The sequence below is a fragment of the Sapajus apella genome, unplaced genomic scaffold (assembly GCF_009761245.1).
Source record: "Sapajus apella isolate SASKATOON/1434 unplaced genomic scaffold, GSC_monkey_1.0 scaffold10, whole genome shotgun sequence".
NCBI classification, from domain to species: Eukaryota; Metazoa; Chordata; class Mammalia; order Primates; family Cebidae; genus Sapajus; species Sapajus apella.
The window spans coordinates 7,025,847-7,040,326 of record NW_022436950.1 but is presented as its reverse complement, the minus strand read 5'-3'; the positions used below and the strand labels follow the sequence as shown (position 1 = coordinate 7,040,326).

General features: G+C 45.6%; 1 protein-coding gene across 5 annotated transcripts in view; it reads left to right on the top strand.

Annotated features, from left to right (window-relative positions):
- The window catches only part of INPP5D (inositol polyphosphate-5-phosphatase D), a 148,165-nt gene that overhangs the window by 62,804 nt on the left and 70,881 nt on the right, over nt 1–14,480 (top strand). For 3 of the 5 annotated variants that reach the window (XM_032277883.1, XM_032277882.1, XM_032277880.1), the window contains exons 4-5: nt 637–811; nt 5,704–5,844. In XM_032277883.1, coding sequence (XP_032133774.1) covers nt 637–811; nt 5,704–5,844 — 316 coding nt within the window. The remainder of the gene's footprint in view (nt 1–636; nt 812–5,703; nt 5,845–14,480) is intronic. The other 2 variants (XM_032277884.1, XM_032277881.1) reach the window with 1 other exon arrangement.

The following is a 14,480-nucleotide window of genomic DNA, read 5'->3' as shown; positions in this document are numbered from 1 at the left end:
ACAGGATGGACTTTCTCCTAAAGGAGGTGGATGGGCTTCCACCTCCTAGGCCAAGTTCAAGTTATCTGTTGAATGTCTCTGAGTGAAGGGAACCCCCTCGCCTTCTTTTATGTGTTTCTGAGGGTTTGGGGGAAGAGAGAAGGAAGGGCAGGGACTGGAGAGAGGGTGCGGGGGGGGGCCAGGGAGGGAAGGAAGGGGTGCATGGCTAGGCCTGCCTGCCTCCTCACCCCTGGTCCCCTCCTGTGGTTTTGGCCAATTCTTAGAAATGGGCCTCTGCCCCGTCCAGGGCTCGGCCATCACCAGTCACCTGTCTCAGCCCCTGAAAGCCAGGCCCGTCCTGCTGACCTGCCTGCCGCAGCTGGCTTAGTCCATCCAAGGTCAGCAGCTGGGCAGGCTGTCCAGGCCCTCCATGGAGCAGGGCCTTCTGGCCCTGGCAGGTGTTTGCTGAAGCCATGGTGGGACAGACACTGCGCTCGCCAGGGCCCTACCTCCAGGAGGGAGTCAGCGAGGGATGGACACGGAAATGCAAATGGAGATCAGTAACCTGGGCCTTATGGCCTGGACCCCATGGCGCTGCGATGAAGGCGGGTTGGCACACAGCGTCCTCACCAATGGCCTTCTTGCTGTTCTCTCTAGTAGAAAGTGTCCTGTCTCCACCCGAGCTGCCCCCAAGAAACATCCCTCTGTCCGCCGGCTCCTGTGAGGCCAAGGAGGCTCCTCTTTCAAACGAGAATCCCCGAGCGACCGAGGCCAGCCGGCCGAGCCTCTCTGAGACATTATTCCAGAGACTGCAAAGCATGGACACCAGTGGGTGAGTCCCCACCAGGCAGGGGCCCTCGAGTCCAGCTGGGGCTTCATCTGCAGTGAGCCCAGCCCAGCCCTGGCTGGGTGGCTTCCATTTCCATCCTAGTTATGGGCCTCGTGACCAGAGGGGTTGGGGTGGTCTCTGGAGAGGGATGCTTGTCATCTTGCACCTCAGAGGGCTCTGCACCATTGGCTTCAAGAAGGCCAAAGGTGGCCGGGCTTGGTGGATCACACCTGTAATCCCAGCACTTTGGGGGGCCGAAGCAGGTGGATTACCTGAGGTTGGGAGTTCAAAACCAGCCTGATCAACATGGAAAAACCCCATCTCTACTAAAAATACAAGATTGGCCAGTTATGGTGGTGCATGCCTGTAATTCCAGCTACGTGGGAGGCTGAGGCAGGAGAGTCGCTTGAACCCAGGAGGCGGAGGTTGTGGTGAGCCGAGATCGTGCCACTGCACTCCAGCTAGGGCAACAAGAATGAAACTCCATCTCAAAAAAAAATAAAAATAAAAAGGCCAAGGGCATGAGCCTTAACAGGAAAAGTGCTCCAGGAGGGGCGGAGGGGAGGGGGAGCGGGGGGGGGGGGGGGGGGGGGGGGGGCGCGCACTGTGTCCCCAGGCATGGCCCGGCATAGTGTAAGCACTCACTGGATATGTGCTACATTAATTAGTAATTAATTAGTACCCGGTAACCTCCATGCCTTAGTAAATTTAACGTTTTTTGTTTGTTTCTTTGTTTCTTTGTGAGAAGAGCTCCCCTGGCCTCCCAAAGAAATCCTAATGACGGGGCTGAAGCCGCATTTCCAACTTGAGGGGTCCATCTGAGGCTGCCAGCGCTGCCCTTCTACTCTCTGACTTAGCAAAATATGACATAAATGCTGATGGGACACGTGTGCCACGGGGTTGCTACGATACTTAGCGTGTTACTGTTTCCACCTGGACATACCCATCGGGTCTTCCCTGGGCACTCGAGGTTGCTTTCTGTGCATGCTCCTTGAATTACTTACGCTATTTATCAAATAGCTGAATATCCAGTGTTGCTACTATGTTGATTGTCTCCATATATGTGTCTAAATAACAGATACTTTAAAAATATTCCACATAGGCCAGGCACGGTGGCTCCTGCTTGTAATCCTAGCACTTTGGGAGGCCAAGGCAGGCTGATCACCTGAGGACGGGAGTTTGAGACCAGCCTGACCAACATAGCGAAACCCTGTCTGCACTAAAAATACAAAAGTTAGCTGTGCGTGTTAGTAGGCGCCTGTAATCCCAGCTACTCAGGAGGCTGAGGCAGGAGAATCACTTGAACCTGGGAGGCGGAGATCGAGCAGTGAGCCGAGATCGAGCCACTGCACTCCAGCCTGGGCAATAAGAGCAAAACTGTGTCTCAAAAAAATTAAAAAAAAATTCCACATAGAGCCCATTGTTTAGTTCCCCAGGGTTTCCGTTTCTTCCCAGGTTTAGATGCTGAATACAGTGAACTGCATGGGGAAAAGTTGGGGACGCCTCATGGTTCACCTGCTGACCTCTCCTCCTAAGGCTCTTTCCTATACCTCCTGCCGACTCCATCTCCTAATCAGCCCCTCCACCCTGGGTATGGGGCTCTGCCTCAGTGGAGCCAGCCTCGGTGTGAAGCCAAGCTTCCAGGCAGCCCTCCGGGAGGGGTTAGCATCAGGGCATGGGCTGAGGACTCACAAGCAGAGGTCTGCTTTTTCGATCTTTGCTTCTCATGGTGGTGGAACCTTCCTATAACTTCTGCTTGGAGATGGGAATGAGTGAAGGGAGCATGCCTTTCAAGGAAAGAGGCAACCCAGAGCTGCCCTCTGTTCCCAGGGCCAAGGAAAACTGGGACTCTGCATTGTGTTTTTATTTTATCTTATATTTTTTGAGATGGAGTCTTACGCTGTCACTCAGGCTGGAGTGCAGTGGTGACATCTCGGCTCACTGCAACCTCCGCCTCCTGGGTTCAAGCGATTTCGCCTCGGCCTCCCGAGTAGCTGAGATTACAGGCGCCCACCATCATGCCCAGCTAATTTTTTGTATTTTTATTAGAGGTGGGGTTTCACCATGTCGGCCAGGTTGGTCTCAAACTCCTGACCTCATGATCCGCCCACCTTGGCCTCCCATAGTGCTGGGATTACAGGCATGAGCCACCGTGCCCAGCCCACATTGTGTTTTAAAGTTAATCTATTTCACTTGTCAAGTAGCTTTGTACATTGAGGATTGCCTTTTGATTATTTTCCTTTATAAGACAACTTGCACAGTCTTTCCTGCAAGTTAATTAGATCTCATCAGTTAGGTCTTAGTTAATAGGTTAATTGTTACATTTCTAAGTCAAATTAGCCTTCTCAAATAAACATAGTTTACATCTTTATGTCAACACCTTTCTACAACAAACATGTTAACAAATAGTGCTGCCTATAACACGGACTCATGGTATCTGAGTTACAAGGCAATAGTCGTTAGACCTGTTAAGATACATATTTTAATACAGGGGTCCTCAACCCCTGGCCTGTTAGGAACTGGGCGGCACAGCAGGAGGTGAGCAGTGAGCAAGTGTGCATGACCACCTGAGCTCTGCCTCCTGTCAGATCAGCGGTGGCATTAGATTCTCATATGAGCGTGAACCCTGTTGTGAGCTGCGCATGCGAGGGATCTAGGGTGCATGCTCCTTAGGAGAATCTAACACCTGATGATCTGAGATGGAAGAGCTTCCTCCCAAAACCATACCCTCACAGTCTGTCTTCCCCAAAACTGGTCCCTGGTGCCAAAAAGGTTGGGGACCACTGTTTTAATACTGTAGAAGAAATGTTTGTCCCTTTTTGTAAACAGACTCAGGCAGAAACTGGATTTTCATGATGTCAAGACCCAGAATAAATACAGATGAACTTAAATGTAAATGGTTGCTAACTTCTCAATCTAACAAGTGAAAATGGGTAAGCCAGTCCTGTCCAATAGTTTTTCTTTTTTTGAGACAGAGTCTTGCTCTGTCATCCAAGCTGGAGCACAGTGGAGTGATCTCAGCTCACTGCAACCTCTGCCTCCCGGGTTCAAGCAATCCTCCTGCCTCAGCCTCCCAAGTAGCTGGGACTACAAACACATGCCACCACTCCCAGCTAATTTTTGTGTTTTTAGTAGAGACAGGGTTTCACCATGTTGACTAGGCTGATCTTGAACTCTTGGTCTCAAGTGATCTGCCCATCTCTGCCTCTCAAAGTGCTGGGATTATAGGTGTGAACCATCGTGCCTGGTGATCCTGTCCAATCTTAAGAGCAAAGGTTTTTCATTCTTTCACAGATTCCACAGGAAAAGCTTTGTGGCCTTTAGTTTCTATTTGGTTACATATCAAGCCTGGAACAAAAATCTTTAAGGGTGCCTGGGGTGGTGGCTCACATCTGTAATTCCAGCATTTTGGAAGGCCGAGTGGGTGGATCACCTGAGGTCAGGAGTTCAAGACCAGCGTGGCCAACATGGTGAAGCTACTAAAAATGCAAAAATTAGCCAGGCATTGTGGCATATACCTGTGGTGCCAGCTACCCAGGAGGATGAAGCAGGAAAATCGCTTAAACTTGGGAGGCGGAGGCTGCAGTGAGCCGAGATCACGCCACTGCACTCCAGCCTGGGCGACAGAGCAAGACTCTGTCTTAAGCCTCAGGTTTCTGATTTGTAAAGCAGGAATAATTAGTAATAATGTCTGAGTCATAAAATTGATTTGTGGATTAATGGAGAAAATGAGCATAGAGTGCTTAGCACAGTGCTTTGGCATGTTCTGCTCAGGAAATACTTGCTATTATTACAATTTTCATTATTATGGGAACAAAGACTCAAGCTTTACCCAGAGCAAAAGGTGCTGGAAGATAGAATGCAGAGGTCTGATCTGACTTTAGGGGGCGCCCCTCGAGGGACTGGCCTGGGCTCAGTCTGTGCTCTGCCACCAGGGTTGATCTGCACGGTGAACAAATCCTGTTTTCAGCCCATTCACTGTACACTGAAGGGTTGGAGCAAATTCGGCACGGCAGTCAGCCACCTGTACTACCTCATCCCCCCATCCCCACCCCCATCACTAATCACTCAGACTCCCCTTTGCAGCCTGGGATGACTCCACACCTTCCAAACACAGTGTCCTGGGTAGCCTTTGGCTGTGAATTTGCAGTGTGTGTGTTAGCTAAAGCCATTTACCATCTCTAGATCCTATCAGTCCTCAGCTCCTATCTTCGTGAGTAGATGTTATAGGAAAACAATTCCACTATATACATTCCAAAGCTTTTGGTCTCCTTTTTTTTCTTTTCTTTTTTTTTTTTTTGAGACAGTGTCTTGCTCTGTCACTCAGGCTGGAGTACAGTGGCATGATCTTGGCTCACTGCAAACTCTGCCTTCCGGGGTCAAATGATGCTCCTGTCTCAGCCTCCCAAGTAGCTGAGATTATAGGCACCTGCCACATGCCCGGCTAATTTTCGTATTTTTAGTAGAGACGGGGTTTCACTGTGTTGGCCAGGCTGGCCTCGAGCTCCTAACCTCAGGTGATCCACCCACCTTGGCTTCCCAAAGTGCTGGGATTACAGGTGTGAGCCACCAAGCCCAGTCTTGGTCTCCTTTTTAAAGCATAACCATTTCCCAGACCCCCTAGCCAGAACCACTTCCTCCCAGCAGCGCCTAAAGGAGCTCATTGAGAGGCACCTTTCCTGCTGGGCCACCTCTTCTTGCTCTGACCTACTAATCTACCCTGTCAGTGAGACCACAGGAACCTTTGTCCAGGTTTGCAAACGTTCTCCTGAAGGACCGTGTCCCCTTGGAGGCTCTGAGGATGAGGATTTGTTATTGTGGTTGTTGTTACCATTGGTAATGATGCTTAAAAGGAACAGGCAAGCATGGTTTATTTCTTTTTTCTTTTCTTTTAGTCTTCCAGAAGAGCATCTTAAGGCCATCCAAGATTATTTGAGCACTCAGCTCGTCCTGGACTCTGAATTTGTGAAGACGGGGTCCAGCAGTCTTCCTCACCTGAAGAAACTGACCACGCTGCTCTGCAAGGAGCTCTATGGGTAATGGCTGGCCCATGGGGGAGGGCAGGTGGGGGCGGCCACCAGGCGAGAGAAACACCTCACAAGACTGACCTCTGAGATCTGCCTGGCAGAACAAATACCTCTGCTGCACTCACAATAATTGAGTTGGGAGCACAGCTTAGAAATCTCTGTGGGGTTGCTTGGAGTCTTGTTATCGTGGAATTCGAACAGCAGTTTGTGTGTGCTGCAGCTTTTTTAAACTAAAGTTAAAATTTGAGGCCAGTTGCTCTGGGAAGCAGATAGAGTGGGAGGGCACGGCCAGCCCTTTCTCACTTGCGCAGGATCCAGCTCTTAGGATTTTTGCTGCTGCTCTTGCACCTGACAAGCACAGAAAGGCACTGAGAGGAAATAAATTAAAGTCAGTCTATTTTCTGTGTGGGTGGTTATAGCCCAAGATTTCCAGTGATGTCAGTTTTTCAAAGTGAGATAATTCACCAAAACTTCAATTTTCTGATAGCCAATCCATTGAATGACCAACTGGTAAAAGTTCTGATTTCTTTTACATTCTTTTGGTTTTACATTTTTTAAATTTAATTGACGAAAGTTTATTTCAAGTTAATTACATTTTAATTGTTAAAAGTGCAAAAGTAAGGCCAATATGCCATCCGAAGAATTGGCAAAGAATATTTAAAATGCTAAAAGCTTGGGAGAGGAAAAAACCATTCCAGAGCATCTGAACAAAGTCACAAGGAGCCAAAACAATCCTATCACAAATGCAAGGTCAGGCCGGGTGTGGTGGCTCATGCCTGTAATCCCAGGACTTTGGGAGGCTGAGTCAGGCAGATCACCCGAAGTCAGGAGTTCAAGACCAGCCTGGCCAACATGGTGAAACTCCATCTCTACAAAAAAAACTACCAAAAAACTAGCTGGGTGTGGTGGCACACAACTGTGATCCCAGCTACTCTGGAGGCTGAAGCAGGAGCATTGCTCAAAGCTGGGTGGCTAAGGTTGCAGTGAGCCGAGATCTCGCCACTGCACTCCATCCTGGGTAACAGAGCAAGACTCTGTCTCAAACAAACAAACAAACAAATGAAAGGTCAGCATTTTGGTTGGAAAAATGGAATTTCATACTGGCAATGGTTTTTTAGTCTGTGCTGTTTTGTGTTTTATTATTCATACAGCAGTTTCAAGATTCCCTTGTCAATTTCTCTGGGGCTGTATCAATCTTAGCTTAGTTAATATGCAGAAAAGAATCTTTCTTCATCAGTAATCAAATTCGACTTGCCTTTTAAAGGCTTTTAAAAGCACAATCAGTACATTTGGTAACTTTAAGAAGTAATTTCTTTGACAAATCGAGCATTCCCCAAGTTGGCCAGTTGGGCTTAATTTCAGTGAATTAGCTTTCAACTAATGCAAACTAATGCAATTGTAGCTAATTGGACCTGGAGCTATAATTTTTATAGACGCTCATGGAGGGATTTTGTTCCACTTGATGCTGTTGTTATGAATCACTTTATCACTAGAGAAAACACATACATGTGGCACTTTCTTTTTGTAAAACACCATTTCACGATGGCTGATGTAACAAGCTCTTAGTTCTGCTTCAATGGAGATTCTGTTCTTCCCTGTTTCCTTGTGAAGAAAGAAATATATTTAAGTCTTTCCATGAGGCTTCCCTCAGACTTCCCCAGACACTTCTGCCCGTTGATAGATTTCCCCAACACCACACTGCTGCCTGGACTTCCCAGGGGCCAAATCATCTCATTAGTACGGCAGCAGCGGCAGCTTCCCCAACTTGCCTTCTTCGTGGGTATATGGTGCCAGTGGAGAGAGCTTCCTTCAGTTTCCAGCTGCTCCATGACTCTATTTGGAATTAGAGACACTGTCATTCTCTAAATTTCCCCTGCACACTTGACTTTGCTTTCATAGATAAAACAGCAGCCAGGCTTGGAGACTTGGTTAGCCTTGAAATTTTAGGAAATCGGAGAAAAAAACAAAATGATGCTTCCCATTTCTCCTGCCAGAATCCCTGCAGATTCTCATCCCTGAAATTGTAAACCCGTGATTTTCAAACTGCTTTGATTGAAAGAGGTCTTCAGTTCATTCATTCGTTCATTGAACAAACATGTATTGGAGCCTCCTCTGAGCCCTGTTCAGGGTGCTGGGATGTAGCAACAGACACAATGCCCAAGGCTCTTGCTCTTTTAAGCCTTTTTGGAGCTAACGTCTCAGTGAGGAGCACAGCAGTCCATTAAGGATCCAAATAAACAAGAAAAAAATTTTTTTGAGACAGGGTCTCGCTCTGTCCCTCAAGCTGGAGTGCAGTGGTGAGATCTCAGCTCACTGCAGCCTCAACCTCTTCGGCTCAAGTCATCCTCCCACCTCTCAGCCCCTACCCTTGAGTCCTCCCACTCATTTGCTTCCCCCGACCCCAGTGGAGGAGCTGGGACGACAGGTGTGTGTGACCATATCCAGCTAATTGTTGTATTTTTTGTAGAGATGGAGTTTTACCATGTTGCCCAAGCTGGTCTTAAATTCCTGGGCTCAAGCAATCTGCCTGCCTCGGCCTCCCAAAGTGTTGCGATTACAGGCATGAACCACCATGCCCGGTTCAAACAATAATTTTAGTAAACATCATGATAAGCTAAAACAGGATGACGCGGGGAAGAGTCATTGGGTGGGAGAGTGCCAGCTTCCTTTAGGGATAAAGGAGGTGACAGAGCTGGGACCTTGGTGACAAGAGGGAGCTAGCCACTGTGATTTGGTGGAGGGACATTAAGCACAAGGAACAAAGGTCCTGAGGCAGTAATGAAGACAGCCTGCTCAAGGAACAGGAAGTCTGTGTGGCAAGTAAGTGTTAGGAACAGAGGCCGGGGAGAGGCTGGAGTAGCATGGCGAGAGTCAACAAACAGAAGCACAGGCTGCCCAGAGAGGTGGAATTTCAGGTGAACAGCAACGTCTTTAGTATAAGGATATACCATGTAATACTGGAATATACTCATGCTAATAGATTATTCATTGTTTATCTGAAATTCAAACTTCACTAGCTGTCTTGTGTTTTACCTGGGCACCCTAGGCAGAAGCACATCACCCAAGGCTTTACAAGGCCCTGTAGAGCTTGTGCAGGGCTGTGCCGTACCTGATTTCGGGTGGTGGAGGATGAATCCCAGGAGCCACTGCCCAAAGCAGGAGACCAGCCAGGAGTGGCTGTGGTTGTCCGAGTGAGACAGGATGGCAGCCTATGAGAAAGGTGGCCAGCAGAGGCAGGGGTCCCTGTCTGTTTTGCTTCCTGCTCAGTCCCAGGTTATACACAGGCTCGGGCACATGAGCCTCAACAGATATCAGGTAAATGACCCAATGGCTAGGGGTGTGCAGATGCTGAGAACTGGTGTGAGCTGGGACATGTGTGCATGGTAGAGGTATCAGGCTTGCTGCCTGATTGGCTGTGGGGTAAGGGGAAGATGAATTGAGGGTGACCCTGGATTCCAGTGTCAGTGGCTGAGTGGATGCTGATGCCAGTTCCTGGGATGGGAAAGTCAAGGAGGAGGAGGAAGGAGAGGGTCGGGGGAGGAGAGTTCTGGGCTACATTCGACTTGAGGGGCCATGAGGCATCCGAGTGCAGTCACCAACCACAGAGCTAGTGCTAAGAAGCCAGGACGTACGTTGTGATATCCCATCTCTACTAAAATTACGAAAAGTTAGCGGGGCATGGTAGCGGGCATCTGTTGTCCCAGCTACTTGGCAGGCTGAGGCAGGAGAATCGCTGGAACTCGGGAGGTGGATGTTGCAGTGAGCTGAGATCGCACCATTGCACTCCAGCTCAGGCGACAGTACGAGACTCCGTCTCAAAAAAAAAAAAAAGCTGGGACGTAGCGGATGCATTTGGGGAATCACTGAAGACTGGGGGTAAGGTTGCAGCAAGTGAGAGTGTGGACAGAGGAGAAGGCCAGGCTCGAGATTTAGAGGAGGAATGGAGAAGGAGGAGCTGGGAGGGGGCTGAGAATGACATCAGTGACATTCAGGTCTATTTTCTCAGATCCAAGTGTGAATGAGAAGGATGTAGAGCACTGAGGAGTGAGAAAAAGGGCCAGAGCCTCCTCTGCAGAAATATTGTGATGCTGTCCCCTTGCAGGTCTCATGTAAAGATCTCTCTGCAGTACACAGCGTCAGGGAAGATTTGCAACCCCAGGTTAGGTTCTCTAGAGCCGGACAGAAACTTTTCCAGAGAAAGAATAAGGGAACCAGAGACTGGAAATATTTGGTAACACCTGAAATGGAGACACAGAAAGTGGAATTTTGAAATAAAAGGTCAAAGATCCAAATATCAATACAACATCTATTACATGAGAGCAGGGTAAGATTTTTAATAAACAAACCAAAACCAAAAATACTTCATTACCATTATATCCTCTTCATTGCAGGGCATAAAATAAGCCCATAGTTTTCCAATCAGATTTCAGAAATTCAATCACAAAACAGTAGAGTGTCAGAAACATGTATATCAAAAGCATGAAAGAAGGAAACAAGCATAGATGAGGAATGTGTGGTAAAAATGGGCAGTCTTTGGAGACAGGGCTCAGAGATGCTGCCTGTAGCTGGTAGGATAGGTTCTTGAAAAAATTGCTAATCAATGTATACAATAAAAATAAATTTCCATGCCTACAAAAGAGCTAAATCTAGGTATTAAGAACCTCCATAATCATCCGTGTAATACAACAATCAAACAGCAACACTTAAACTTTTTTTTTTTTTTTTCGAGTCAGAGTTTTCCTCTTGTCGCCCAGGCTGGAGTGCAATGGTGCTATCTCGGTTCACTGCAATCTCCACCTCCCAGGATCAAGCAACTGTCCTGCCTCAGCCTCCCAAGTAGCTGATATTACAGTTGCCAGCTACCATGCCTGGCTAATTTTTGTATTTTTAGTAGAGAGGGAGTTTCACCAGGTTGGCCAGGCTGGTCTCAAACTCTAGACCTCAGGTGATCCACCCGCCTTGGCCTCCCAAAGTGCTGGGATTACAGGCGTCAGGCTGGAGTGCAGTAGTGGGATCGTAGCTTATCTATCCTTGAACTCCTAGGCTCAAGTGATCCTCCTGCCTTTGACTCCGGAGTAGCTGGGATTACAGGCACATGCCACCACGCCCAGATAATTAAAAACAATTTTTCTTTTCTTAGAGATGGGGTCTCACTATATTGCCCAAGCTGGTCTCAAACTTCTGGGCTTAAAGCCTTGGCCTCTCAGAGCTCAGGAATTACAGTTGTGAGCCACTGTGCTGAGCCTGAATCTCTTACAATGTTTCTAAATGACAAAGAAAGAGAAATTCAACGAATATATTGTTGCAAACAGCGTCATAGCTTTAAAATGGTCAATATTTAATATTATTCAAACTCCTTGACAGTATAATAAAGATTCTGAAGCAGTATCTCCAAGGAAAAGGCTACAGACCTGGGAAAGCTCAGCCTAGATGTCATTCAAGAGCATAGAGTCTTTTTCAGAAAATTCTTAAAAATTTACCCATCAAATGCTTTACTCAAAAGGAATCCAAAAATTGTTTTTCAGAAATTTTATAGCCCTGGTGATCTTAAAAACAAGAAGCCTGCAGCTTACTGAGCAGTAAACTATGAATATACTCAAAGCAGGAAGTATCCATTCTATACTCCCATAACACACTGTGATGAAAATAGAAATAAGCCACAAAACTAGCCACAACCACCCAATTACCTGAACATTTTTAAATCGCCTTCTAAATTACAGCTAAATTAAGAAAACTGACACAATAATACATGGGGTAGGTGTGGAGGCATAGAGTGGAGAATCCAACCACTGCAAAGCAGAACACTATGTGATGCAGCCAAAGCACTACTTAGAGGAAAAACCATAGCTTTAAAAGTTCTATCATTAAAAAGTAAATAGAAGGTCAGGTGTGATGACTCATGCCAGTAATCACAGCACTTTGGGAGGCCAAGGTAGACAGATTATCTGAGGTCAGGGGTTTGAGACCAGCCTGGCCAACATGGTGAAACCCCATCTCTACTAAAAACACAAAAATTAGCTAGGCATGGTGGTGTGTGCCTATAATCACAGCTACTGGGAAGGCTGAGGTAGGAGAATCACTTGAACTGGGGAGACAGAGGTTGCAGTGAGCCAAGATCATGTCACTGCACTCCAGCCTGGGTGACAGAGCGAGACTCCGTCTCAGAAAAAAAAAAAAAAAAAGTAAACAGAATAACAAGTCAAACGTACAAACCGAGTCCAGCTTGTAAGTCTCTTGAAGACACCACGGGTCATGTCCTAATCCCCTTGATGTTTCCAGGACCCAGCAAAGTTAATTTTAACCCAGCAAAGTTAATCCAGGACTCTGAAACGTTAATTTATTCAATATTCATGAACAAAGATCAAATGTGTACCAACTACGTGCCAGGCACAGTTCCAGGAGCTGGAGATAGAGCAGTGAATAAAACAGAATCCTTAAGAAATCTCTGCTGAGCAATAACAGCAACCAGAAAGGAGAAGAAGAGGACAAGATGCTAAAAATAAAAACAGATACATCAGGAAAAACAGTCAATTAAGAAATTTTTAAACACTAGAAATGTCAAAGGATATTTAATAATCTGCATTAAAGATTTGCAAGTCACTAAATAGTGTACAGTTATGTAGCTACAAATCTTCAAGTTATAATTAAATGGAATGAATACTTTACATAAAATATAAAACATTAAAAGTACCAGGCATATCCTTTAAACTTTCAAGGAAAAAATAGTGAACATAGGGTATAGATTATTCCGGAATGACAAGAAAATCTTCTAATTCACTCTTCAAGAAAAATATGATTCAAATCCAAAAGCTCATCAAGATAGCCTGAAATAACACTATCTCCAATCTCACTTATTAATATAAATGTAGATTGTTTCAGTAACATCCCAGCAAATATAATTTGGTGACATGAAAAATGCAGGCTTTATCTAGGAGGTCACTCCAAAGGTGAATCAACAAAAAGAAAACACTAGAATTTTGCAGTAGATTAAAAGATTAAGGGAAACCATTTATGTAGATAACATTTTAAATTCATCTCTAATTTTTAAAAATCATTTTTTTAAAAAGGAATAGAGGGATACTTCCTTAGTAATGCAATATGAATCAATGTAAAACTAATTAGTTACAATTTATAGGAAAACATTAAAATCATTCCATTAAACTTTTTTTTTTTTTTTTTGAAGACGGTGAAGTCTCACTCGGTCCCCAAGGTTGGGTGCAGTGGCGTGATCTCCGCTTACTGTAACTTCTGCCTCCTGGGTTCAAGCGATTCTCCTGCCTCAGCCCCCCGAGTAGCTGGGATTACAAGTGTCCGCCACCATGCCTAGCTAATTTTTGTATTCATAGTAGAGATAAGGTTTCACTATGTTGGCCAGGCTGGTCTTGAACTCCTGACCTCAGGCGATTTGCCCGCTTCAGCCTCCCACAGTGCTGGGATTACAGGCATGAGCCACTGAGCTTAGCCTGCGATACTATTTATCATCTGATTTTTAAATACTGTATGAGAAATTTTTACCAAAGTAATACCAAAGAAAGAGGCAAAAAATTGGAGAAGCAAAAATAAAGGACATGAGGAAGCATGAGGACGTTTCTTCTGAGTCCGTAGTTCTGGGTTCAGAGACTCTGGATGTGCTAGACAGAAATAGAATGGGAATCTTGAGGAAATTAACTCAAGGGGAACAAGGAGGGAGGTGGCTGTCTCTCTGGGAGGTTCAGAAAGACCAAGCAAGGGATCTAAGCCCTCCCAGCTATCCCTGGGGCCAGATCTACTGCAGGACCCAGCGCTGTTCACCTTTGCTTCCCTAGGGCTACAGCTCTGCCTTCAGAGAAAGAAGAATATTCCATGGCATATTTAGCCATTTATGCCTCGTGTTCCATTATTGGAATGCTAAGCATGTGGGAGTTATCTATATCCTAAAGCTCAATGTCATCACCAAGGTCTGATTGCAAAAATTAAAAAAATTGCAACATTAGGCATAAATGGGTTAAAAAGAAAAAAGTTCTAAATGAGGTAAGGAATTAAACCCAGAGAACAACAACAATGAAAACGCTCATTTATAACACGATTACTTTAAGAGTTAGAAAACAATTTAAAATGAGCAAATAATTGCTCCCTAGTAAATACCAATGAAAAAATATTAACTACGGTAAGTAAAAATTGCCAAGAAAAAAATGAAAACTCGAACAATAAAAAATTGTGTATTATTTCATAATGAAGTCCAGGTCACCTAGGATTAATAAAATGTAATGAGAATATGTTATTATATAATATACATTATAGGCCAAGTGCAGTGGCTCACTCCTGTAATGCCAGCACTTTGGGAGGCCGAGGCAGGCAGATTACCTGAGGTCGGAAGTTCAAGACCAGCGTAACCAACATGGAGAAACCCCATCTCTACTAAAAATACAAAATTAGCTGGGTGTGATGGCGCATGCCTGTAATCCCAGCTACTCGGGAGGCTGAGGCAGGAGAATCGCTTGAACCTGGGAGGTGGAGGTTGCTGTGAGCCAAGATTTCGCCATTGCACTCCAGCCTAGTCAACAAGAGCAAAATTTTGTCTCAAATATATATATATTTGTATATATATGTATCTAAAGTATCTTAGTATATATTATTATGATATAATGAGATTATATTATATTATA